The following is a 27,282-nucleotide window of genomic DNA, read 5'->3' as shown; positions in this document are numbered from 1 at the left end:
TGTCGCCAACCTCTGGCGGTGTTTATGTCACATGTGACCGCGCGCCCGTGGGCCTTTGCATCGCTTCTCAGGCACCTGATCCCCAAGCGCTGGGGTAGGAAAAGATAAAAGCATTTAAAGAGGAAAAAAGGGAAGAAGCTTGCATTTGCTGTATACCTACTGTGTGTCGGGCAAGGGGTCAGTATGACTCACCGTGTCTGACTGGTAAGAGCTGTTGTTTGGTAAGGGACAGAGCTGGACAGAGCTGTGCCCAGGCAGCATCCCCTCGAGTAAGGCTTGACGCCTCCCTGAGTGACACTCAGGCTCTGTGACGACCACTTTGGCAGGCATTTAGTGCTGATACTTAGCATTTCTCCAGGGACCCTGCAGGGTAAGTACTAAAAGGTACAGACGAGTAAACAGAGGCTCCAAGAGGTTGTCACCTGCCCAGGGTCACTTGGATAAGTGCCATTTTTATTGCCATGGGCGGTAGTCATGACCTTGACCTTAACCACTCTCAGCTTAAGGGTCTAGGAGGATGGGTGGAAAGACAAACAAATCCTTCCTCCTCCTTGCCCTTTCTTGTGTAGATTATATGGGCTAGCTTATTTGCCTGTTCTCTTTACTCAAGTTGTCTCCGGGGTCTCCTTCTACGAGGCTCCAGGTGTCACCAAGCCAACCAGGAGGTGGGCAGGATCCCCAAGGAGGGGGTAGAGGGGCTGTTAGTTCTGCGAAAGGACTGCCCATCCGCTGGCCAGACAGAGCCGCATCCCTGACCTCCCGGGCCTTTGTTGACTTCAGTGTGTGGAGAGGACGCTCAGTTTGGGGTTCAGGTGTCCCCTATGATTCAGTGGCCGTTTTCAGTGAGTGCTCTCCACCCAGGGTTGAAAATGGCCTTGGGAGAGAGAAGTGTCCCTGCGGAACACCACAGGCCACCACCAGTGACTGGGACAAAGAAATCAGCATCTGTATTTACCGAAGGCTCTTCCTGGGAAGGGGCACAGGTGCAGTGAGGAACGGACTGAGCCCTTCAGAGTTGTCCACCATGGCCCGAAGGATGGGACTGGCCCTTGCTTGGGCTGAGCACCATAGCTCAGTGGTTAGAGATGCAGGTTTTAGGGGGGCACCTGGGTGGCTTAGTCTCTTAAGCATCTGACTCTGGATTTCGGCTGAGGTCATGATCTCACAGTTTGTGAGATCGAGCCCCGGCATTGGCCTCCTTGCTGACGATGCAGAGCCTGCTTGGGATTCTTTTTCTCCCTCTTTGTCTCTGTCTGTGCCCTTCCCTGCACATGCATGCACTTTCTCCTCTCCCTCTCTCTCTCTGTCTTTCTCGCTCTCTCTCAAAGTAAACTTTTATAAAAAGAGAGGGGCACCTGGGTGGCTCAGTCGGTTGGGAGTCCAGCTTCAGCTCAGGTCATGATCTTGCAGTCCGTGACTTTGAGCCCCGCGTCGGGCTCTGTGCTGACAGCTCAGAGCCTGGAGCCTGCTTCGGATTCTGTATCTCCCTCTCTCTCTGCCCCTCCCCCACTCGTGCTCTGTCTCTCAAAAATAAAGAAACATTAAAAAAAATTTTTTTTTTGAAGAGAGAGATGCTGGGGCGCCTGGGTGGTTCAGTCAGTTAAGCATCCAACTTCGGCTCAAGTCATGATCTCACAGCTCATGAGTTCAAGCCCCATGTCGGGCTCCGTGCTGACGGCTCAGCCTGGAGTCTGCTTCAGATTCTGTGTCTCCCTCTCTCTCTGCCCCTCCCCTGCTCACATACTGTCTCTCTCTCTCTCAAAAATAAATAAAGATTTAAAAAAAAATTGTTTTATAAATGAAGAGAGAGATGCAGGTTTTGGCATCAGGACAGAGAGGGTGAAACCCACACCCCACCGTCTCTTACCTGTGCTCCTGAGTCAGCTGCCGCACCGCGTGAGACTCTGGTAGCTCATCTGTGGACAGAAAAGCAGGAAAAGCATCGTAAGAAAGAAGAGGGATGTGGGATGAGGGTTACAGAGTGCACTCGCACTGCCTGAGGCATAGTGAGCTGTCATTGCCAGTCAGAAGGAAAGACCAAAGCCACGTTTCCATCTACCCTGGGCGGAAAAATTATTGATGTTTAATAATCTGCCATAAATGGGCTGCTTAGAATCCACCAATGTCCAAAAAAGAAAAAGCCTTTGGATTCCAAAAGACATCCTTCCACCTTCCGTGTGTTCCTGGATTCTAAGCCCAAGGGCCTTGCTGTCTCCATGGGAACCCGGGGACTTGAGGAGGCAGACATCGGCCCCGGCCGGGTTCCAAGGCTGTCTTCACCCTTTGGGCAAATCCACGGCCCAATGGCTTTTCTTTTGTTTCAGCTGCTTGTAAATGCCAGATACCCTGATGCTCCTTAAACGTGATGCCAGGTGGTGCGCATGGTGGGGCTGTTTCTAGAACCCAACAGCCATCGATCTTGCCAGTTCACTGTCCGGTGAGACGGCATGTTACCAGGGGCCAAACGCGGCCCTATTAGGAAATCTGAACCAACACCAGGGAGAACCCATTCCACCAAGAACAAACAGATGAAACCGAACACAACACGAAGCTAGAAAAGGAGACGGTAGTTAGACCGTTTCTGGTTTCTCCCATGATTTCTCATTTATCGCGTGATCATTCCTTCTCTCATTCACATACGCACAGGATGGTGGTAACAGGTACCAGCTGGATAAGAAGATCCCGCATTGGGGAGGGAAAAAACCCTAAAATTTAAACAAGCTTAACGCATTCCACTTAATATTATTTTTGCAAGTTAATCGCTGGCATTTGAATTTAACTAAACCACGTTTGGCCAGCTCATGGAAGACCATTCTTCCCTGGGAACCTAGCTGGAAAGCTGTTGTGATAATACGTATGTGCCGCTCTTATGCCTGGTGCACAGTCAAGATTCCAAAGTCTGTTTCTTTATGTGTTTACTGTGAACCTGCCTCCTGGCTCCCCAGTGGCATCTACATGAGCAGCACCAAGCGTGCGGTTAGGTCTGTCTGTATACCCTCTCACTGAAGCCCACAAAGGATCCCTATTTATGGGAGAAGAAACCGAGTCTCACCGAGGAGCCAAGGTCGCGTAACTCAGAGGGGTGAAACCAGGACTGGAAACGCAGTCCCCCCCGCCCCAAAGCCGTGCTTTCCTCCCTTCCCGACCAATCCTGTGAGGGGCTTCTGATCTGTTTAATTAAGCAAAGTGACCATTGCTCGCTGAGATGCTGAAAGCGTTTTTCACCGGTTGGACCTTTGAGATGTAAATGTTCCGTTTTATTAATGTCAGTGTTTCTGTTTTGTTTTGTCTCCCTCCTGCGCTCTCCATTCAATCCCTCAGAACACAAACTTGACTACCCAGGAGCATGAGAACATCATTGTGGTAAGTCTCTCCGGACCCTTCTCCCTCTGTCCACCTCTTGGGGCCCACAGTCCTCCCCGCCCCCGCCCCCCCCCCGCCCTGATCTGAGTGCATTCTCGGAAGCACGTGTGATCCACCAGCATGGCGACCTTACTCAGTTTTGTCTTTTCTATCAAGCCAGACGAGTCTGCTTCCTGCCTTTGCACGTTTCAGAGCCCCAACTGATTGGGAAGGGGGATGTAATTATCAGTCGTTGAGGTTTGTAGCAAATGTGTCTTAATCGCCTCCTCCTTCCCGAGTGTGCCGCAGGGAGTTGAAGGCAGGAGATGGCAGACAGTGTAGAATGTATTCAGAGCCATAACCCTATTAGCTGAAAGGTAAGCATTCTCTTTCTTGCCCCAGGACAGATCTCCTAATTAATCCACAAATAGAACCTGGATTTAATTCCCTCTGATACGCAAAGTGGGGTAATATTTTCTGGGACTTGACTGTGATGTAAGCATCTTTGGCGTAAAATCTCTTCCTGGGTGATTTTAAGCTATGAAGTGTGACTCTCACTAGAGAGAAGAGAGAAATGAGGTTGCACCTGCCGGATGCCAAGCACCGATCTGTGTATTTGAATCTGTGCATAACTAAGACCGTTCCTGTTCCCGAGACGTTCATCGTCTGTTGTAGGAAGACACGTAGATCACTGCACAAATAGAGGCTTGTAGTATAGAGAGTGGAGTGATAAACTCACCCGGGAGAGAAGCCACTGTGCTTCTTGGAGACAGCGATGTCTGAGTTGGGTTTTGAGGGATCAGTAGGAGCTTGCCAGATGAGGGGCTCCTGGGTGGCTCGTTCGGTTAAGCGTCTGACTCTTGATTTCGGCTCCGGTCATGATGTCACAGTTGTGGGACCGGGCCCCACATCAGGCTCTGTGCTGAGCCTGAAGCCTGCTTCAGATTCTCTCTCTCCCTCTCTCTCTGCCCCTCCCCTGCTCACATGTGTGATGACCGTCCACTCAGCCTCTGTCAAAATAAGTAAACTTAGTAATAATACATTAAAAAAAAAAAAAAAAAAGGAGTTTGCCAGATGGCAAGACAGAGTAAAGGCCTTCCCGAGAGAGAAAATAAAATGTGCACAGAGACGTAAAACAACATGCTCTATTCTGGAAACATCAGCATTGCTGGAGCATACAGCATAAGGAAGTAGGGAAGCAGAACTTGAAACGGAAGTGGGAGGCCAAGCTTGGTGTGCACAGAAAGGACATTCGCCTGGGCCCGAGGTCCTGTGGCTGCAGCCTTTGAAACAAGGACAGCATGCCAGACTCCGTGCCCCTCTGAATTATGGTTGCATGGGCCCTCCCCCTTGGCGCTGGCAGGCCCAGCCTGGACAATCCCCTTCCTCACTCCAGCTGGGTCTTGTGGGCACCCAAAGAGGTGAGGCCTAGACTGTTTATTGTGGAGAATAAAGGCAGCAGCTTCTGTGCAGCCCCAGCTAGTATCTGGCACACTCAGTGGGTATTTGCTAAAAATGTAGAGGTTTTTTTTTTATTTTCCTGTGCTCCACCCTGACCACTCATTGCCTTCTCTCGCCAGAACAGGGGGGGATGTCGACCTGGGCACCCCCGTCCCCTACCACCACCTTTCTCTGGCATATTATTAACTAATAAACTCGTTGAAAAAACACTTGTCAACATGTAAGTGCAAGTATGTGCCGAAAACTCTGTGCCACAGGCTCAGTGCCACCATTGAGGGATTTATTGTGTGCTGGGAGAACCCGGCAGGTCAACAGACAATCAAGAAATAACACAGTCGGGGGTTGAGATTTGTTTGGAGTGTTAGTGGGGCACAGAGGGCAGGCACCTGACATCCTCTGCCAGTGAGGGTACTGGGAGGAGGATGACGGAGGGCTTCTAGGAGGAGGTGAGCAAACCGGATATTAAAGGATGGGTAGGCAGTCCAGGCAGAGGGCCCAGCGTGAGAAAGGCAGAGCAGCGAGGCGCTGGCTGGAGGAGCAGCAGGCAGGGACCTGGGCGCCGGGGAAGGAGCCGGTGTCTTCCTCTCCTTGCTGGCGATGACTATGGGTCCCACTATGTACTTCAGCCCTGGAAGAAGGGTGAGGGCTTTGGACTGGGGACGAGCCTGGGAAAAGAATTTTGATCTGAGAGATGCAGGCTGCTTTTACCCAGCTAATTTGGCTGGGCTGACCCCTTAATTGGGCTGGGCTAAGCTCCCCTGCTCAGCAGGCATGCCTGAGAACAGAGGAGAATGTGATCTGCGGTCTGACCCCCAGCCCTGCGTTTTACAGCCTGCCTCGCAGTGTTCTTTGTCACCAGCGCCCTTATCATTATTGGGAAGTCTCCTTTCGTTCCAGAGATTACATTATCTGATTTGACCCGTGGGCAATTAGTTTTCTCCCACTGGGGCTTGGTATTTTTTTATGTGATTGTTTTCATAAACACTCTCACGAGTAACTTGAGTTGGTCTTACTCAGTCCATATGGGGTCAGGCATCTGTGCAGTAAGTAGGTGCTGACTAGAGCTGGCACGTCACTGGACGCGCGTCGACCCACAGTCCGAACCGCAACTGGGGTCCCACGTGCTAGTGAGGAGTGGAGGCTTGGAGCTGAATGTGAGCTCATGCTCAGAGCTGGTGCCGACCCTGTTCCCGCCCCATACGAGCTGCGACCTTGGGCAAGTAGCAGGAGGACTTCTACTTTTCTTTTCTTTTCTTTTCTTTTCTTTTCTTTTCTTTTCTTTTCTTTTCTTTTCTTTTCTTTTATGGGGAGCCTGGGTGGATCAGTCGGTGAAGCGTCTGACTTTGGCTCAGGGCGTGATCTCACGGTTCGTGAGTTCGAACCCCGCATCGGGCTCTGGGCTGGCAGCTTGGAGCCTGGAGCCTGTTTCGGATTCTGTGTTTCCCTCTCTCTCTCTCTCTCTCTCTCTCTGACCCTCTCTTGCTCACACTCTGTCTCTCTCTCTCTCTCTCTCAAAAATAAACATTAAAAAACTTATTTTATTTTATTTTAAATATTGTTATTTTTTTATTTTTCTTTAACATTTATTCATTTTTCAGAGACAGAGCATGAGTGGGGGAGGGGCGGAGAGAGAGAGGGAGACACGGAATCCGAAGCAGGCTCCAGGCTCTGAGCTGTCAGCACAGAGCCCGACGCGGGGCTCGAACCCATAAACTGTGAGATCGTGACTGGAGCCAAAGTCGGACGCTTCACCAGCTGAGCCACCCACGCGCCCCTAAAATATTATTTAAAAATACTTTTGCAAATATTCCATGAGTATAATTTCATTAAAAAAAGAAGCAAGGAAAGGATTTCACTCCATCCCAGTGTCCTCTTCAGAGACCGCACCTGGGACTTTCGGGTGACAGCAAACCCACACAGACAGACAGGGTTGTGGTTTTGTGTGTTCAGCATTAATGATGTGATGCTACACGTGTTGTCTCAGAGATGCTTTTGAGTCCTTTCATGCTTATCTGCCACAAGGTTTCTGGCCTCAGTATTAGTGAAAGTTGGGGACGGATCTTTCCTTGTGAGGTACCTGTCCTCCATGGCCTCAACCCACTAGATGCCCGTAGCCCTTCCCAGTCGTGATGCTCAAAAATGTGTGTCCGGACATGCCAACATCCCTTGGGAGGCAGAGTCAACCCTGGTTGAGAACTACTGGCCCACCCAGTCCTTTCTTTCTACTGGCTCTAGAATATTTTTATTTAACCAGATGGCCATTCAGATCACTTTCAGCTAACTTGACATAGTAAGCCTCAGTCTCCTCATCTGTGAAATGGGTATGGCAACAATGCCTTTCTTACAGGGTTTCCAGGAAGAGTCAGTGAGCTAATGTACCTGACATGCTCAGCAGAGGACTAGGCTTATAGAAAGAGTCCACAGAAATCTAAGTGCTTTTGATTAATCATACCTTTTGAAATGATCATAACTCTGTGACCAGGGCAGGCCTTGTAGCCTCCCTGACCCTCTGTCTCTTCATCTGTACAAAAGGAAATAACTCCCACTTGACCTCACAGAGTTGTCATGAGGATCGAATGAGGTCATAGCCGTGGAGGCACAGAGCCCACACCTCACGCCCACTCTGGGCACTTAAATCCTTTCCTCTCCTTTATTCCTTGACTCGTTCCCGAGAAAGAGGGGCCCGGCACGATTGAAGAGCTTCAGCCTTGCCTGTGGTACCTCCTCCTGGAGCTGGTCCAAGAGCAGGGTGTGGGGAGCAGGGGCATCCGGGGGGCGTGGGGGCAGGCACAGGAGAGCCCCCACACAGCAGGCTGAGCACTGAACTTCTGGAAATGAGAGCAGAGCCAGAACCGTGGGCTGAGATCACGCTGGTGGTTTCGCTGTCTTTCGCTGCCCCGTTTTTCCTTCAGTGTGATTCCTGTCACCAGACAGGGCTGTTTATTTCCCGGTCGTGTGGAGGGCCGGGACTGAGAAGTCGCGTGGTGAATAGCTTAGCCTCCTGAGTCACCAACATGGGTTGGTGTTCCACCGTGTTCTGACTGTGCCACCTCGGGCAGCAGACTCAGTCTCTGGGGAAAAAGGCAAGACCCACACCCACCTCTCAGCACACGGTGAAGATCGCCAGGGGCACGGTCAGCACAGAGCCCAGCACGGGGGGTACCCAGAACGGCACCTGCTGCTGTGGGTATTACTGTTGGTCTGCGACCATTGTCGGTCGGTGGTTTGTGGTCCGTGTGGCTGGGGTGGGGGAGACCATGACAGGATGGCGGGCTCGGCCTCGCGGTCAGTGAGGTGCCCACCTACCCTGCCCCACACTGCCCGGGAGAACTTTCTGCCCTGGTGGAGGTATTCACTGGCTTCGTGTGACTATCGAGTCCTTGAAACGTGGTTCACGCAACTGGGGACCTACATTTTTTATTTTGTTTCACTTAAAATCATTAATTTTATGTCAGTTAAAGTCTGAGTGGTCACATGTGGCTAGTGGCTACTGTGTTAGACCGTGCGGCCCTAGGCAGATAAGACCCGGGGCCTAATCACCAGCTGTTTGCCAACCTGGCTCGTGGTGCCACCAAGGAGAACCTCAGTGTCAGTGACTTACTCGTTCACAGAGGTGCGTTCACGTAGCTGGCTGAGTAACTGCCATCTTTTATTGGCCTCCAGTTACACTGCCTCTCCCTGATGGTCCCAGGCCAAGCGGAAGACCTTGCTGAGAGGTCCCTCTGCATGTCCAGAGGCGCTGCTGCAGGGAGCAGATCAAGGAGACCCTGTGAACCCAAGCAGGCGGGGTCGGAGCTGTGGGAGTTGGTGACGGGGAGAGCGTGTCCTCACAGAGCCCTCCTGGGAGTCGGGCCGGATCGCTCCACCCCCCCTTGCCACTGTGTCCAGTGCAGCCCAAGACAGCCCCCCCAGTGATGGTGGCCATGGCCTGCTGTGTTCCAGGCCATTGGGCTTATCCTGAGGCTGAGACTCCAAAGCTTCTAGAGTTTTCTCTCATCAGATCCGCCCACCAACCCAGTGAATAGGTAACTCTAGTTCTCCCCATTTACAGGCCCGAAGAGGTCGAGTTGCCCACTCAGGGTCACACGGCCTCGTAGTCTTGGTGCTGGGTCCTGGGTCCCCTGTTTCCTAATCTTGTGCCCAGTGTGGCAAATAAGAAAATGAGTGGACCTCACATAGACGTTAACCTTCCAGTAACATTTATGGAGACCTGGCCTTATTTCAGACACCGTGAGAGGTATTATAACAGGGGCTCCTTAACTGGGGACTCTTTTGTCTCCTGTGGGGCATTTGGCAGTGTCTGGACACATTTCTTCCCGTGGTTCAAATATCTTATTTGAGGTTTAGCAAAATCATTAAAACAGAAATTATGAAAAAAATAAAAATAAAGAATAAAAATTAAAAAACAAATTATGAAAGGGGAAGAAAAATCACGAATCACACACCATTCAGGCCATGGGAACCTTGTCCAGGAATGGCAGTGGGAACCGGTAAGAATTGGACAGCTTGCCTAAGAAGGCCTGGGGGAGGGGTGCGCCTGGGTGGGTCAGCCGGTTAAGTGTCCGAGTTCGGCTCCGGTCATGATCTCATGGTTCGTGGGTTAGAGCCCCGCATCGGGCTCTGTGCTGATGGCTCAGAGCCTGGAGCCTGCTTCAGATTCTGTGCCTCCCTCGCTCTCTGCCCCTCCCCTTCTCGTGCTCTGTCTCTCTCTCTCTCTCAAAAATGAATAAATGTTAAGAAAAAAAAAATTTTTTTTAAGACTTGGCGGGAAACGAACTCAGGGGGCATGAGATATTCAAACTCCCTTAATATAAAACCGAAGTATGCCCGGAGACTTTTACCATCACAGCTGGCTGAGGGTTGCTCCTGGCATCTAGCGGGTTGAGCACAAGGATGCTGCAGCATGGCCTGCAAAGGGCGGGGACGACCAGCCCCAGATGACAGTTATCAGCACCTCCCGCCCGCTTTTCCAGTGGCTCTCTCTGCTCCGCTTTCCAGGCGGGAACTTGGGTGTTAAAAGAGACAGAATAGCTTGTTCGAACGGCTATAGAGCCACAAGTGCCACAACTAGAACTGCACCCAGGACTCTGCCCCCAGTGCCTGGGCTCTTAACCGCTCAACGGTCCTGCCCCGTAGGCGGGGACTGTTGATCTGAGGGGGACGTGCACGGACGTCAGCAGGTCACCAAACCCCTAAAGCTACCTGCGTCATAGTAGGTGTGTATTTTTCCGAGGCGGGGGGTCAGCCCAGAGCTTTTATCAGTTTCTCAGTGGGTGCCGTGCGCCCCCCCGCCAGGTAGGAGTTCCTCCTAGAGATTCCAACTGACATTTGTTCGTTGTCTTCCAGGCGATTGCTCCTTTGCTGGAAAACAACCATCCACCGCCAGATCTCTGCGAATTCTTTTGCAAGGTATGGCGTCACTGAAGGAGGGCTGCGTTTGCAGGAGGCAGCCTGCCTCCGAGTGCGTGCTGGGGTCGGCTTGGTGCAATTTGCTGAAAACCCAGGCTTCCCCGACCTGGGTCAGGGCCCCACCTGGACCCGGAAGGCAAGCCAGGCAACCTTCTCTCAGAGTTACAGCTCTGTCTCTCTGCCACACAGGTGATCAGGAAGGCCCAGAGTCCAAACCGGTGGGTCGGGGAGGAGCGTCCGGCTTTTCTCTGGACTATCTTTGTAGCTGTCTTGGGAGAAATGTGTAGCAGGTTTTCTGGGTTCCTGACGTCAGAGCTGGTTTATTATTAGCCCCGGCTCCTCTGAGCACCGGCTGGCCCACAGTGGGGCACGGCCACGGGGCTTTTCCTGAACAGGGAAAGCAGGCAGGGGAACGCCAGGTTAGCTGGGGGGAGCCACAGAGCGGGACATCCACTCCCGCGGACCCAGTGCCGGGCTCGCAGTGGGATTTACACGGAACACACCCAGGGCATGTCGGGGACCAATCATCCGTCACTCTGAAAGCACACTTCAGTAGTCCGGGGACTGAACCAGCATGCAATCCTGTTTTGTTCTTTGCTGTATGATTTTTTTTTTTTTTTTTTATGTAACGAGTTGATGTCTTTGGAGAGATTCGGGGCCTAGGTTTGCTGCTTCCCCGGCGCTCCCCAGTCTTGCACCTGCTGACTCACCCTCCTCGTGCTCCCTCCCTCCCTTGCTTCTTCCACAGCCGCATGGTGTCCTCAGGGGGCGTGGACTGTGTCCACCAGTGAGCCGAGCACGCGGCATGGCCAAGCGGGCACCTGGGAGGCTCAGTGGTTTCTGGAGGGAAGGGGATGGAAAACACACTCTCTCCGGGTGCTTGAGAGAGACAGGATTGCCTTATCCTCTCTGGCCTCATCTCTCCGTCAGGAGACCTTTTCCAGCAACCCACAGAGCAGGGGGTGGACCCAGCCTGCTGGCCCGCAGTGCCCGGGGCGCATTCTCAATGCGCGTGTGTGGGCATGTGGCAGGGTGTGCCCTCCGGGCCCAGAGGGTGAGCACCTGTGCGTGTGTGCACACAAGCGTGTGCCGCATGGGCATCGGGCTCCTGTGCAAAATGGAGGCCCCCTCCTCCCCGGGGGCCATGGTGAGGCTGGAGACAACTGTAAGGCCTTCTCTGCCTCCCCAGTGCTTCAGGGCGATGCGCCCCAAGCAGGGTGGGGTCAGATGACCCAGTGTGTGGGCCCCCGAGAGGATGGTCAGCTGCTCCCTTACCTGTCTCAGCCGATCATCTCTCTCAGTAGTTTGTCTGATTTAATCCAAATCTCTTTATTCTGCTCTCAGGCTGTACAGCTTCTCCCAGAGTTCATGGTTTTCAAACCACGGTGGTTCTAGAACACTGGACCTCTGTTCAAAGCAAATCATACCTGAGGGTTCCCGGGTAGCACAGTTTGAAAACTAGTGAGGTGGAAGAAACCATTCTTTCTGGCATTTCCTGACAGAACTCCTACTGGTCCTATACAGAAGGCAGCCTGCCCTTTGGAGCGAGGACTCCCAGCCCCTGGGGCCTGTGAGCCTTCAGGCTATTTTCCCTCTGGGGGGGCGGTCCAGCCTCAGTGCCTCTCCCACCAGGAAGCCTTCCCAGAGGGGGGAACCTGAGGGGAACAAAGCCACCCCCACTGGGTCCACTCTGGGCCAGCTCACTGGACTTGCCCGGGCAGCCTCACCTACCAGACTTTGAAGTCAGGACCCCACGATCTGAGGAAAGTTTATTTCTCTTGGGTTTCCCAGGAAAGCCCTGATTTCTCATATCCCAAACTCAGCACCTACAGGCCTGGGCAGGTTATAAATGTGTCGGGAGGGATGGGGCCTGGTCTGTTCCACCTGAAGGTCTTCAGTTTTCATTTGAAACACAAAACACCACCGTGACGAAATTAAAACACATCTGAGAGGTGCATTTGGCCTCACACTGCTGCCAGCTTATTAAAACCAACAACCGAAAAGCCACAGAGGTTTCAAGATTCTGGTGTCCAAACACTGAGACCCCTGGTGTTCTTGCCCCCGGGTTTCAAGACACTCCTCTGTCACACCATGCACTCTGAATCTTGGTGCTGTGAAAGCGGCACTGTATTAAATAAGGATTGTGTCCAGAGCTGACGCCTGTCTATACTATCTAAAACAGCCTTGGATTTTAAGATCAAAACAAAAAACGAACAAAAGATCCCTTCCTCACTTTTCTTACTGCAAAAAGAAAAAAAAAAAAGAGCAAAAGCCGTGCACCAGTATTGAGCAAGGGAATACAGGCATCAGTGCTGGGTTCCCTGCCCCTGAGCCCTGCTAGGAGCCACAGACCAGGCCCGATCAGCCCTGGCTGGGCCCTGCCAGCTCGGCACTGACCCGTGTCCTTCTGTCTCCCCAGCACTGCAGAGAGCGGCCCCGGTCCATGGTGGTCATCGAAGTGTTCACGCCCGTGGTCCAGAGAATCCTCAAGCATAACATGGTGAGTTCCCCTGACCACCCCTTGCCGGCCCCAGACTGCAAAGCCAGTCTTTTCTTTCCGTTTTCGCCAAAGATTTGGGGAAGGGGGTTGGCTGTCCTGGCCTGACCGCCAGGGACTGGGGTTGGGATTCTGTCTAAGTTGGGGTGTTAACGCAGCCTGTCCTCCTCGGCCATATTTTTTTTTTTCTCTTAAGGCAACAAGAAGGATCTTTTCACAGTAAAAATAACAAAAATAATGTGTCTGGGGGAGAAGAGAGAAGTTTCCGTGTGTAGAATCAGAAATAAGGTCTACAGATGCTCAGCCCTCAAGAAGGGGAAGTGGAACCCCTCATTTCTTCAGTGGGGGCTGGGCTGTCCATAATGGTGTCCTTCCTGATGCACAGTGTGGAAGGGGGAGAAGGAGTGATTTTGTGATGGAGAAAGCGGACAGTCACAGCCATGGCCAGGCAGTCAGGGTCATCAGCAGCAGTGACAAGTCATGTGAGGGCGTGCACCCTGGCTGTGATGTGAGGGGAAGGGCACCGTGCTGCTGAAGAGCAGCAGTGAAAAACGAGGGCCAGTGTCCACTGTGCCTTACCAAGCCAGCCCCCAGCCTGGACTCAGGTCCCCTGGGTGACGTGGAGGCATCTGTGTGCTGCGGCACTAAATCAGTTGCAGGGTACCCATGACTCCTGCCCCCTGGCCTGTCAAGACTTAGCATGTGAAAACAACTGTGGAAAGGGGCAACCCACAGTTCACAAGTAGCCTTCCTGTCTCCACACCGTGTCCCTAACCCCAATCCGGATGGCAGCGTAGGGCACAGGTGCGGTTCCTCATCCCGCACCCGCAGCAGACATCATTAATCGATTACAGCGCTCTGCCCACAGAGCCCAGAGGTAGCTTCAGAATCTATCCCAACACAACATTCCAGGCAGACACTGGCAACTGAACTGTGCTGGCACGGTGTGAATTCTGTTCACCATTTTCTGCCCTGAGCAATCACATACCATAATTGAATTGTTGCTTATTTCTGAGATCCTCCTTGATTTGAGATAAATGCACTTCTAGTTTTCTGAACCCAGGGGAGAGAGATACTCCGTCCAGTTCTTTCTCCAGGACCAACAGAGAAATCTCCATGGTGGTGGGGGGGCCGGGGGGAGCATGGGTTTTTGCCCTGATTGGGGCTTTTATGGTTTCAAGGGCACTCTCTAACTTCAAGCTTCTGAGAGGAAAGGATTTCTGATTGTTAACTTTAAAATCACCGTGCATGTGGCGTGAGGTGAGGGTTGCACCCCTTCAGAATCCAGAGCAGAGGTTCTGGGGTTTCCTTTGCGAAGGACCTCTCTTTCACAACTTGTCAGTGACAGCCAAACCCCCAGGGCATACTTGTCTGGGCCCATGCCTTCTCGGGACGTAAACATTTCTGCGTGTTCCACGGTAGTCAGTAGTCTGTTTAATAAGAGTTCTTATGGGACATCCGACTTCCAAGGGGAAAAAGGTCAAAATTCAGGCAGCCTCCCACAGCTTAACCATACAACGTCTCCCTTATATTTGGTTAGTTATGGGCTTAGAGTGTTGACCATGTAATAATTTTCTGGATAAGATTCAGAATAGCTCCAGGGCAAATCCAGAATTTATAGCATCTGTTGTGGCCTGGCAGAGATCAGGGACCTTCGGGCATGAATCCTCACTTCAGTTTTTACAAACTCCCCAAGGGATCCTCGCGTCTGGGGATGCCATAAAGCTTTGCAGGCCCGCTCTGCTCTCGGTATCTACTAATTACACGCTCTGAACTCTGTCAGAAGAGAACTATAGACAGGACAGAGGGGGGGTTCTCTTTCTGCAGAAGAACAGATGTGTGGTGAACAGTGATCGTGGCTAATGCTAGGCATGGGAAGTATGGTGGGCCTTTCAGGCCCCTTTAATGCTCCCGGAAGCTGATTTACTAGCCATGGGCCAGATGCTCGGCTGGAGCTGGGGCTCTCGGCTGGTGTGGGGCGTCTCGTCGCTGGCCTGCCACCAGCCATGTGTCTGTCAGCATAGCATGAGCAGTGACTTCTCTTCACCCCATCAAGGAGGCATTTGAACACTGGGGAAATGGAGAAAACCATACACCACAGAGGTGTTCTGGGATCTCGGGGCCTTCCTTATCCTCAGAGCGCGTCTTCCGCAGATATATCACGCGCCCCGTTTCATGGATGCGTAAACTGAACTTTAGAGAAGAGTCTTAGAGTGTTACTCACTGGACTGAGATAAAAATTAGATACAAATGGAAGCAGTCCTCTAGAATGTTCTCCTAGAGATTCTAAACCTGTTAAACTGTATCCTCAAGAATGAAGGTGGTCCCTGTGCCCACATGCCATTCGTTGCAGTGTTCTTGTGGCAAGGGAAGCAAGATGTGGCTGTGGTCCCTAGTGGACCACTGAGTGACCAGACCAGATTCCGAGAGGAACATTTTTGGGTTTTCCGTAGAGGTAAAATGTCGCTCACCCATATGTCGAAAGGCCATCAAGACCCTTCTGTAAGGTTTATTTCCAAGAAAATGACCTTGACATCTACTCTCGAAGATAAGGACAGTTACCTTTAGCAGGGTTGGGTTGAAGCAGTGTTCCTAGACTCATAAGCCCTCAGAAGTGGAAGTGGGCGTAGAGATGGGTTATTACAACCCTCAGAGACGATCACGTCCTGAGAGGGGTGGGTCAGCCCAAGGCCACACAGCTTTCCTGCCACCCTTTTCCAGGGCGTCAGGGGACTTTAGACGTCTTCCTCAATTTGGAAGCACGGTCAAGCTCCAGTCTTCTCTTCGCTCAGGGGCCTCATCTAGCCCGATGCCCCGTGTGTGTGCCTGGGACTGTGTGTGTGTGTGTGTGTGTGTGTGTGCCTGTGTGTGTATGTGTTTGCACACGAGTGTGTATGTTCCTTCGGATCTTTCCCCGTGGTTCCTTCTGCCCTCCTCGTGTAAGGGCACAATTGTGTAGGAGAATGGCAGAAGACGAACCCCCTCATTGTCCTGAGGACCCTAATTCAGCCTCTTTATTCCAGGTGAAGACGCAGCCCTAGAAGCTTCCTCGTGTGGGCTGGCGGGAGGGAGTGGGAGGGCGTGGGAGGGACGTGTTCTACTCGGAGCTTTCAGGAGGGCCGGCGGGATCAGTTGGATCTGTGAAGACAGTCTCGCTGTTTTACCTGAAATTAGACGCTGATCCAGTGACGTCTTATTGAACGGGTTCCACCGAGCGGGGGTAGGAGGAGGGCGGAGGAGTTTGGAGATGTGACTCTTCCCTCGGATGTCTCCCCGGTCACCCTCGTCACCACATCGACTTGCCCCCCCCCCCCCCCGACTGTTCAAAACCCAGCACGGGTTTAGAAGTCCACGAACAAAGCTGCGGGCGGGAGCGCCGCCCCCCCCCCCCCCCCCCCCCCCCATTCCACCACCACCCAGACCCCTGCCCGTGACCCTGGGAGTGGAGGCAGCGCCCTCTCCCGGCGGACGTTTCCCCTCTCTGACAAGTACCTGAGCCAGCGCCACCGAGGAGATGACCGCCCCCCCCCCCCCCCAGCTCTCAGCTGCACTGGGTCACCCGCCCCATGGGGGTGCCGTGTCGGGGAAGCCTAGCGGGCCCAGGCGTCCGCTGGAACCGCGCTCCGGAGCAGAGGGGAGCCCTCGGCCTCGCTCGGCGCCCCGCAATTAGGCGGCCGCTGAGCGGAGATGCCGGGGGCCCAGGCCGGGCCGCGGACGGAGACGTCACCCCGGGGCCTCGTCCTAACGTCGAGCGGATTTACCTGCCCTCCCCCTCCCCCCAGCCGCGCCGCTTTCGCACGGACCCCACCCCCCCCCCCCCCCCCACGCGCCAGCCCCCGTCGCCCCACCCGCTCGCCGTCCAGGGAACACACCTCCCGCCCGGGCCACAACCCTGACACACGTACACCGCACGTCTCCCACACACGTCCTCACACGCCCCACGTCTCATGCCGCGTGTGCGCGCGCGCACACACACACACACCCCTCCTCCTCCCACACCCATCTCACACACACACACACACACACACCTCTTCCCACACCCCACGTCTCACTTACACCCACCCCCACACCCCACGTCTCTCTCACACACACACAGCTCCTCCCACACCTCCTATCACACACACACCTCCTCCATATCCCACATTTCACACACACAAACACACCTCCTCTTACACCCCGTGTGTCTCTCACACATACATGCCATTACCTGTCCAGCCAGCCTTTGTCCAAGCTTGTCCCTCTACTTTCATCGGCCTTTGTGATTCCGTGTGCCATTTGAGAGCGGCTTTTTCTACAGCCAAAATGACAAGATCATCAAATGCTCCTTAAGTATTTCCTGGAGCCCAGTGGGTAGCTGGGGTCAGCCTAGAGCAGCCCAGGACTGGGGACCCTCTTCCCCCCCGGGGCCACGTCTGGTTCTTGGACTTCCTTCCTACCCTCTTGCTCAGGGGAAGGAACAGGTGTCTTTTCGTTACTGATGTCTGGGGACACGCGGAGTTGCATCTCTCCAGTGCTTCCTTTACCTCCTGCGTGCCCCGCGAAGTCCCAAAGCCCTCCCCCGAAACCGATGGCCCTAGATTGGGTATCCCCTGACTTTGCTGTGTTGAGTGAGCTGAGATAACAGCTCACAGAAAGCAGGGGTCCCAGAAACAACGAGAGGGGGCTGCTGGGGACGAGTCTCTGGCTCCCCCAAGGGTTGCGGGGGGCCCAGCCCAACACCCACAGGCCCCCTCCCAAGGGTGCAGAAGGGAAGCCCCGGCTGGACTGTCTTCTGAGCACGTCTGTGCGGCACGCCGACCCCTGCCCTAGCACGGGCTGGGCCGCTGCCATGCCCATGAGTTCGCCACAAGTCCCAGAAGAGCCTTCAGTGTCAGGACATTTGCTCACCTCCACAGGCGGCCATCAAAGGGGGTGCGCGAGAGGGTGACGAGGCCAGCCTCCTGAAGTGAAAACCGTGTGCTGGGAAGAGGAGTGGGCTGGTGTCTCGCTGTTGCCTTCGACACCAGCGGTTGTGGGCCGAGCAGGGTCCCCCTGCCCCTTCCGGGCCCCCGGCCCCCTCCGCAGCGTGCCCAGCTTCTCCTTCCGCTCTCTCCGCAGGACTTCGGGAAGTGCCCACGACTGAGGCTGTTTACTCAGGAGTACATCCTTGCCTTGAACGAGCTCAACGCGGGGATGGAGGTGGTGAAGAAGTTCATCCAGAGGTGGGTCTCCCAGGGGGACCCCCGCCCTGCCGTGCCTGCCAGCCGGCCTTCCTCTCCACCCCAGAGCTGCGCGTCCCCTGACGCCCCGAGGGAAGCCAGGGGTGTATCTGGGCCCTGAGCATCCGTGTTCTCTGGCGGTCTCCGGCACTTACTAGCTCCGTGACATTGAGCCAGTTGCCGTACCGCTCTGGTCCCGTTCACGCCGCGACCCGTAGGAGTTGTTGCGTAATTAAAGATGATGTAATATGTGAGGAGGCCCCTAGCGCAGTACCTGGCGCTCGGTAGGAGGTCAGGAAACGGCAGTCGTCCTAAATAATAGGATTATTTCCGTGGGTCCACCTTGGGTCTAGAAGTACTGAGTGTGTAAGGAGACAGTACCCCTGAGGCCCTGCAGAGCCATCACTGGGGACTTGTACAGCCACCTCCCCGACTTGGGCAAGAGGAAGCCGGAGATGCTGGTTCTTACTCCCTTCCAGTGTTTCAGAGGAGTGGGGTTGCTTTTTCTTTGACTTTTAAATTTTCTCTCTGTGCCTTGGTTTCCTCCTCTGCAAACTGAGAACCAGAGTGGGCGCTTCGCCCAGTTCATGTGCAGACCCTGTGAGCTAATCCACGTAAACGCCAAGAACTGTGCGGATGTGACGAAAATGTTCGCGATAGTTGTCCTCACTCCTCTCATCATTTAAGAAAATCAAAGCAGCCTGTTTAAGCCGGTTTTGAAACTATGCGTTTCCTAAATAGACTCACCTAGAATTCACGAAGAATTTCTAAACCCAAATGAAGTGTCCTTCTGGAGGAGCCCTGGTGGCTTCAGGGTCCCTTTATCAGGACCCAGTTACGGTTTGTGAAATTTTTTCAGGTTAGGCCTCTCTTACCTCCGGGGGCCACAGTGATTTTCCAGGAATGTTATGGGTGTTATTCCCAGATACCGAACAGCCCTGGGAGAGGGGTATTAGCCTCATTTTACAGATAAGAAAACTGAGGCACAAGGATAGCCATGATAAATACCTATAGCTAGCATCCAGGGAGGACTTAGCAAATGTGTCCCAGACGCCATGCTGGGCCAGGGTGACTGTAATAATTTTTCTTTCAAAGCAGGCCACTTTTGGGAGTGAAATGCAGTATCACGAATGATTATTCCAGAACCCCCAGGCACAGACATGACTGTCTCGGGACGTAGGACTGCCATATGCTGAGTCTTCCCGTGGGTTAGAAAAACTGGGTCCTTGTAACCCACTGAAGAGGAGGCCACGTCCCCGTTTTATAGCTAAGCACATGGAGAGTGGAAAGTGCGAGTGATTTGCCAAGGCTGCTTAGTTGGACTTGAACCCAGGCACCCTGGGTCTCGAGCCCGTGGCCTGGAGCTTGGCTCTCTGCTGCCTGCGCCTGGCAGAGCCAGGACCCGGCACAGGGCTTGGGCCTCCCCCTCCCCCTCCCCCGCCTCCCTGCGTGGGCGTCCCCGCTGCAGCCGCCAGCTCACCCTGCCCCCTGCTCTCTTCCAGCATGCACGGCCCCACGGGGCACTGCCCCCACCCCCGGGTCCTGCCCAACCTGGTGGCCGTGTGCCTGGCTGCCATCTACTCCTGCTATGAAGAGTTCATCAACAGGTCAGTTGCCACCACCAGGAGAGCCTGCAGGGGTGGGGGGGCGCGCTTCCACCCTCGGATGGGGACACTGAAGGGCCGGGTCGCCAGGGAGGGCGGCCTGTACCTGACCCGGCTGGGGATGTGGGGTGGCGTTCGCTGGGACTGCCTCCCGTCGTTTGCCAGGCCCAGAACCCACCAGGACCTGGGGATGTTACCAGAAACGCAAACACTGTGAATCAACATTGGCAACTGCAAGGCTGTTGTGTTGACTTGGCCTTAGGAACAAGTGTTTTATTCTGAAGGTTTCTCACCGCCTGGCACATCTGGCACGCTGAGGCTCTCACTGTGTGAGAGAGAGAGTGTGTGCACACAGGTGCGGTGTGCGTGAGGGGCCGTGTCGGGTGTGTGCACGTGTGCACGTGAGTGTGTGCATGTGTGTGCACAAGGGCTGGCAGTAGTTTTCTCCCTTTCACTTTGTAAACACGGGATTTCATTTTGCCCAGGGTCTGCGTGTGTTTCCCGAGCGTCTGTGTGTGTGAGACAGTGTCAGATGCTGCTGGGGGGATAACGTGCAGTGGTCAGGATCGAGCCAGATGGAGTCAGGCTGTGAGAACACGAAAACAGAGCCCATGTGGTAGAGAAGGACTGGAAAAAGGCATGATAGGGCACTGCCTCGGGTCCTCCAGGGCTTGGGTGGAGCAGCTTATGAGGGAGGCAGCCCTAGGAGCTCAGGGAGGGGACCCGAGGACAGCGGTGGAGTCTGATGACCATTGCGGACACCCGTGCGTTCCCCACTGGGACTTCCCAGGAGACTGCGTGGAACATGTCTCACAGTCATTCCCCTGAGAGATGATGGTGCTGTGGTGGTTACTTACCGCTTCCATTCTTTCCTGGTGGAGGCTCGCTCTTGGGATGCACAGTGACGCAGATGCCATGAGTTTGTATAGAGCTTTATACAGTGACCTCTCGGGTCGTTGGAGAGGATATGATGTGCGGGACCAGGTGGCATCTGTTGTAGCTCCCCTGTCCAGTTGTTCAGGTGGTACACTGCACGATTCCAAGGATACCAAACTAGGCCTAGCTAGAGCTGGGGACATAGCAGGAATAAATTTCAGCCCCTAAAGAGAAGACAATGGAGGGACACCTGGGTGGCTCAGTCGGTTAAGTGTCTGACTCGAGTGCGGCTCAGGTCATGACCTCGCAGTCGTGGAATCGAGCCCTGCATCGGCTCCACAGTGAGCGTGGAGCCTGCTTTGGATCCTCTCTCTCTCTCTCTCTCTCTCTCTCTCTCTCTCTCCCTCTCCCTCTCTCTCTGTCTCCCTCTCTCTCTCTCTCTCTCTGTCTTTCAAAATATACAAATAAACATTTTAAAAAGTTTAAAGAGAAGAAGGTGGGGCATTCTGAGACACTGAAAATCTGGACAAGTGAGGCTTGTAAAACAACCAATGTACTTTGAGCTCCTGGAGAAGGGGCCACAGACCCTTAATAAGGGTATATTTTCTTATGACAGGGCCTAAGAAGGGAGGATTTCTATTTTTCATGTCCTTAGCCCTTGGTCCTGATATTCAAAGGGGACCTGTCCAATCTTGACTCATTTCCCTGTTCAGGAGGTGATAGTGTCCCTGGGGCCAGAACAGGAAGATGTCATGCCGGTCAGTCCCAAGTGCTTGTTCTGTGCCTACAGCGTGTTATGTTAGAAGCAAAAGACACACACACACACACACACACACACACACACACACACACGGGAGATCAAAGGGTAGTGCATGGCTTGGACAACGGACAACTATCCTAAGCATCCTTGTGCACATGGACGGTCTCCCACCCTTGACCTCCACACTGTAGTTCTGGAGCCGATCTGAGTGCATTGCCAACTCGGGCCACCCTAGGAAGCAGGAAGAGAGTACTAGGAGGGTCACACACTCCCAGGCTCCTTTTCCTCCAAAGGCCTGTGACTCATCTCGGCCTCCCTGAGCCCACGCGGCAGATGCCTGGCCTGGAATTGGGAGGAGGCAGGAGCAGGAGCAGGAAACAGCACCTCCCAGAATTTTCCCTCTGTGTCCTCGAAGCTCTGCTTGGGTGCCTCAGCCTTCGTCTCTCTTGCCCACTCAGCCCTCGTTTAGTGACCGCTCATCACGCGCCAGGTGCCACAGGCACCTAGGTGAACCAGCTAGACAGAGCCCTTGCCCTTTCAGAGCAGACAGTGTAGCAGGAGATGGAGGGGGAGGGAGGGAAGGAGGGAGGGAGCAGTCACGGTACGCCTTGGTCAGGGCTGCAATGATGGAAGCCAGAGGCATAATTAACTTGGTCTGTGACGGGGAATCTGAATCCTGGCTGCTATCAGTCAGCTGGGGAAGGTTTACACAATCAAAACATAAACGTAGCACGCATATACCCTGTGACCCAACTCCGTATAGCTTTTGGTATATCCACCAGAAGACACATACGAGAATGTTCTGGCGGCATTATTTGTAACTGCTCCTCACTCAAATCTGCCTCACCCTCCTCTCCAGTGTCCTTCAGCAGTAGGATGGTTGGACGCTTGGGGTGTGTTCACACAGAGGAACGCTAGAGAGTGGCAAGAATGGATGAACCCGAACGAGCAAACTGTGAATGAATCGCACAAATGCAAAACTGACCAAAAGAGGCCAGATCCGAAAGATACATACGGTGCGATTCTTTTTCCCGGAACTTCAAGAATAGGCAAAAGGAATCTGTGGTGATAGAGGCCAGGAGAATGGCCACCTTTGGGGTGGGGAGTTAGAGGAAGGGCATGAGAGAAACCTCTGGGTTCCTGGAAGTGTTTCACATCTTGCTCTAGGTCAGCGGTTTGAGAACCAGTTGAGACCGGGAGCCGTCTTGACGCCCCAGGGGTATCTGGCAGTGTCTGGAGACATTTGGGGCTCCCATGACTTGGGCCGGAGTTGGGGTGCTGGGTGTATCCAGCGGGTAGAAGTCAGGAATGCCGCTCAGCATACTCCCACGTGCAGGATGCCCCTCCTCCCCCTGCCCCGGGAAACAATCTGGCCCCGAGTGTCAGTGGTACCAAGGGGGAGGAGTCCCGATCTGGTGGCCAGTGGGAACGTGTGGAAGTTCACGAAGCCCTGCACCTGAGGTTTACGTACTTGACCGTACCGTATTTCAGTTACGCCCAGGGTGTGCCGGAGCCCTGCTGCGTTTGGAAGCACGTCGCTTCCCAGCCCCGTACTCAGTGGTGGCACCTTGGTGGTTTGGAGTTAGTCCTGATGGGAGCATTCACACTGGCAGATGCCACAATCAGGGCTCCCTTTTCCTGGCAAGTTGTTGTTGCACGTTTACAAGCATATGGGTCATAAAAAAGAAAAAAAAAGGGGGGTGGTGCCTGGGTCCCATCCGCTGTAATTTTGATTTAATTGGGATGGCCCTGGCAGTGTTTATTTCTTGTTGTTTTTTTAATTTTAGACTTCGCAGGCAAGTCGAGTGTGTGGCCAGAGCAGAGAACCCCTGCTCTAGGGGCAGGTGAGGGAGGGATCCCTCGGAGAGGTGATCTTTAAGTTGAGAGCTCCTGGCTGCCAGCAAGGCAGGAGGCAGGACAAGCTGATCCAGGCAGAGAAAACAGCATGTGCAAAGAAAGGCCTGGTGGTGCAGGTAGGGTTGGCATTAGTCACCTTTTCCATCTGTGGTCCTTAAACACCTGCCTCAGAATCCCCAGGCTGCTTCCTGAAAATGCAGACTCCTGGACACAGCATTTTCAAGTTGGGCCCAGGAATTTGCATTCTTGGCAGAGTCCGTAGGTGATTCGCTCCTTGATGAAGGCCACTGCAGGGGAGGAAGGGAGGGCAACGGTGTGACGAGCAGAGAGCAAAAGAGAAGCAAAGGGCAAATTGGAGAGAACGGCCAGGCCAGGCCGAGCTGCTCCTGGGGGTCGTGATAAAATGCAGATTCAGATTCAGCAGGTCCCAGGCGGGGCCTGAGACTGCTTGCCTAACAGCCTCGTAGTAAGGCTGAGGCTGCTACTCGGGGACCACACTTGGAGTGGCAGAGCTGGCCCTGTGTTTGGGTTGCGGAGTGTTCTTTCTCAGAGCCCTGGGGTCTCCGATAGGATTTAAGTAGAGAAGGCACTTGACGAGATGTTAGTTTCCCAGGTCCCCCCTGGCTGCTGCACAGAGGATGGACTGGAGGGGGCAAGCTTGACCGTGGGCGGATCACAACCAGGGGCCCAGGGTGGAGGCCAGGGGAGGGCAGGGTGGGTCCCAGCCCCCAGCTCAAAGCGGCCCAGCCCCCTTGGAGCCTGGAGTAGTTTCCTGTTAGTCCCTCCAGGAAGTCACCACAAGGCCTGCAGTGCTGCGAGGTCTTTCCTGGGCTCAGGTCCATCCCACCCTTGGCGGTCAGTCCCTGGAAGATAAAGCCCTGTGGGTCTGTCTACAGCGCTCTCGGTGGGTACATGATGTACTCACTGAAGAACAGACAACTTGACCCAGGTTAGCATAGCTTGCTGGAAAATCACCCGCTCTGAGCCAAACAGCCTTGAAAATCCACTCCTAAATCCCAGCAAAGGCAAACACAGGGAAATGGAGTGTTGAGTATTTGGGTAGCAAATTAGCTCTGAGCCCATGGAGACAGTTACACTGCCCCCCCCCCCCCCCCCCCCCCCCCGCCCAGACCACACACAATTTTCCATCAACTGTTGAATTCTCGGACTTTAGCTAATGGGTTTTGTTCTTCCCTAGCAAAGTTTAAAGTGTATTTATCAAACATCCTTGGTGGGCTCGGCTCAGGCCTGGTTGTGGCCCATGCTGGGTAAATTTAGGCCCTCCAGGTGCATTGGGTCTGAGGTCTATGCTCAGCCCAGGGCTTATGCACAAGGAACATGTGCTCTCTTTGCAAGCACGGGACACGTGTGTGTGGCACATTTAGGGAGGGCCTGGACGAGTGACCGTTTGCAATTATGCCGTCATTCTCTGAGTGCCTCGGAGCAGTGGACTTAACCTTGACCGCACACATGGGGAACCCGGAAAGTTACTGGTGTGTGGACCCCACCCCAGAGGTTCTGATCGAATTGGGCTTCAGGATGTTCAGAAGTGCCCCCGGGGGATGTTGTATCCAGCCAGGGGTGGAAAGCTCGGCCTCTGGGGGCAGAAGGGTGAACATGGCGCTGGAGAGAAATCAGGGAAGACTTTTTGGAGGAGGGGGATCTGCACAGGACCACATGGGATCTCAGAAGCCACGTGGTGGTGAGGAGCCAGGGATTTATAGTCAGACACCTGGCTTCAATTTCCAGCCCCCTCCACTTACAAGCCATGGGGTCAGGGGTAGATCATGTGACCTCTAGAAGTGTCTTTCATCACCTGGAACTAGGAGATGGTAATGCCGGCCATTCAGACGTATCTGAGAAGGTGGTCTGTGATAGTACTTAGCGCAGTGGCACCGACAAAGGAAGCCCATTGCTGAAATTGCCTTCACTCTAATGAGCCTCCCAGTAATGTTTGGAAGCACCCAGTGTGGAGGTGCTTTAACCAGCCTCAAGGTTCTGACAAGTCCTGCTGCATAGAGGCCTAATTTCATTGTGTTTGGCCCAGCGTTTCCCACACAAATACGACATCAGTGATGCCATCAAGGCCTTTTCTCAGTGAACCCCTGTTAACAAGCATCATCCCTCCAGGCCGGTGGAGATGCTTTAGCTGCGGGTTCGGCCAAGGGCAAGGCTGATGCCATGGGCTGGAGGTACCCGCAGACTGCAGGCGACTAGAATTCTGGGGTTTGGGATCCACCTGGGAAGTGGGCTCCCAGGGGAGCTGGATGCTGAGCCTCGTCACCTGACCAGGGACGGGCAATAGAAGTGGGGCGTGGGCCTGCCCCCAGGAGAGAGGGGGGCAGCTGGCCCCCAGGATGCAGCTAGAAGCACAGGCACTTAGTGGATCTCACGGGTGGCCCGGGGAGGCCTGCGGTGGAGGTGAACGCCAAGGCCTTGTGGTATCCGTAGACTCTGACGTTTACTCATTCATCCATCACGTGTGTGTTGAATGCCCCCCTCGAGCTGGGACTGCCGCAGGAGCCTTCGAGACAGACGCTTAAGCGTGGATGCCGTCTCCACCCCTCCCTGCCTTGAGACCTTGAGCAAACCACAGGCGGAGCCTCAGTTTCCTCACTCGCAGGCTGGGACATGACAGCACTAGCTCACAGCACTGCCCCCGGGGGCTCCTGGGGTGGAGCCCGGGGCGCTCAGGACTGTCGCTTGCACGTTGCTCACACACCCTCTCCACCTCTCCCCGCAGCCGTGACAACTCCCCCAGCCTGAAGGAGATCCGGAACGGCTGCCAGCAGCCCTGTGACCGGAAGCCCACCTTACCTCTGCGCCTTCTGCACCCCAGCCCGGACCTGGTGTCTCAGGAAGCCACGCTGTCCGAGGCGCGGCTCAAGTCCGTGGTCGTGGCCTCCAGCGAGATCCACGTGGAGGTGGAACACACCAGCACTGCCAAGCCGGCACTGACGGCCAGCGCGGGCAATGACAGCGAGCCCAACCTCATCGACTGCCTCATGGTCAGCCCTGCCTGCAGCACCATGAGCATCGAACTGGGTCCCCAGGCCGACCGCACGCTCGGCTGCTACGTGGAAATCCTCAAGCTGCTGTGAGTGTCCCCGCCACGCGCCTGTCACTGCCAGGGTGGGAGAGGGGAACTTGGCTGCGCGGCCGGGTGCAGCCGTGCCTGCTGGTCCGAGGCCTGCAGGGTGAGCGTGCTGAGTGTGTGTGTGTGTGTGTGTGCGCGCGCGCGCGTGTGTACTGAGGTGGGTGTAAACGTGACTGGGCGCCCCGGGTGCAGATTTCGGGTATATGTGCGTCTTGAACACATGCTCTGTGCGTGAGAGTGTGTGCGTATGCGGGGGGTGTACGTAGGGTGTGTGGGCTCGTGTATGCTTGAGTATCTGGGCACGTGTGCAGGCTGTGTGCATGAGCTTGAGAACGTGTGTGTAAGCCTCTGCCTAGAGCTGCCAGGATGTCCATGAGCACATGGGTGCCCAAATGTGTCTATGAGCGTGTGAGTGGGAGGGGGTCGCCTGAGTGTGTGTGTGTGTGTGTGTCTGCATATAGAAGTGGATGTGGGATGTACATGGATCATTCTATAGGGGCCGGTATGTGTGTTGAGCGTGCCTGTGTGTGTAAATGCACAGTGCCTGAGTGCCTGTAAGTGCACAGGGATGAGGGGCTGTGAGTGCACACATGTGGGTATGACCATTTGTGCACAAAGGCTGGAGTGTGTGTGTGTGTGTGTGTGTGTGTGCAGACATGCCCGTGAGCTAGCCTGTGACTGTGTTTCTGTATCGTGCGATCTGTGCATGCTCTGTGTGCCTGTGTGCATTTCTCGGCAAGTCCCGGCCCCTCACCCGGCCTGGCCTGGTGGGCGGTGATGGAGTGTGGCCTGCCGATCAGCTCCGTGCAGGCCTGGCTAGTGGGAAGCAGACAGGAGACCCGGTTCTGCTGCGGTCGGTGCGGCTTCTGAGCTGGGTGCTTCGGGCCCAGTCCTCCCGCTCCCTGAGGCTCGGTTGTGCGGCTCTACAGTGAGGGGGTCTTAATATTTGACCCTTGAGGGTCTTTCCACTTCTGCCATTCACACGTGAACCACCCAGACCCACCTCAGTGTCGTGCACCTGCTTCCTGCATCCGCAGGTGAAGGAAGGGGCCCCCCTTGGTCCGGAGACCCCAGCAGATGCCTCCCCATGTGGCTCCCATAAGGCCTGTTCTTCAGACAGAGCTTGGCCCCGCTCTCAGGACCGGGTCCCAGACCCGGCATTTCCAGGCACAACCACTGGG

General features: G+C 54.5%; 1 protein-coding gene across 2 annotated transcripts in view; it reads left to right on the top strand.

Annotated features, from left to right (window-relative positions):
- Window positions 1–27,282, top strand: part of CMIP (c-Maf inducing protein) — a 233,977-nt gene that overhangs the window by 181,849 nt on the left and 24,846 nt on the right. For both annotated transcript variants that reach the window (XM_027076276.2, XM_053209969.1), the window contains 6 exons: window positions 3,322–3,363; window positions 10,150–10,212; window positions 12,632–12,712; window positions 17,807–17,910; window positions 19,410–19,514; window positions 25,748–26,101. In XM_027076276.2, the coding sequence (XP_026932077.1) occupies window positions 3,322–3,363; window positions 10,150–10,212; window positions 12,632–12,712; window positions 17,807–17,910; window positions 19,410–19,514; window positions 25,748–26,101 (749 nt within the window). The remainder of the gene's footprint in view (window positions 1–3,321; window positions 3,364–10,149; window positions 10,213–12,631; window positions 12,713–17,806; window positions 17,911–19,409; window positions 19,515–25,747; window positions 26,102–27,282) is intronic.

Source organism: Acinonyx jubatus, chromosome E2 (genome assembly GCF_027475565.1).
Source record: "Acinonyx jubatus isolate Ajub_Pintada_27869175 chromosome E2, VMU_Ajub_asm_v1.0, whole genome shotgun sequence".
Lineage (NCBI taxonomy): Eukaryota > Metazoa > Chordata > Mammalia > Carnivora > Felidae > Acinonyx > Acinonyx jubatus.
This window is presented reverse-complemented; position numbering and strand designations above follow the sequence as displayed.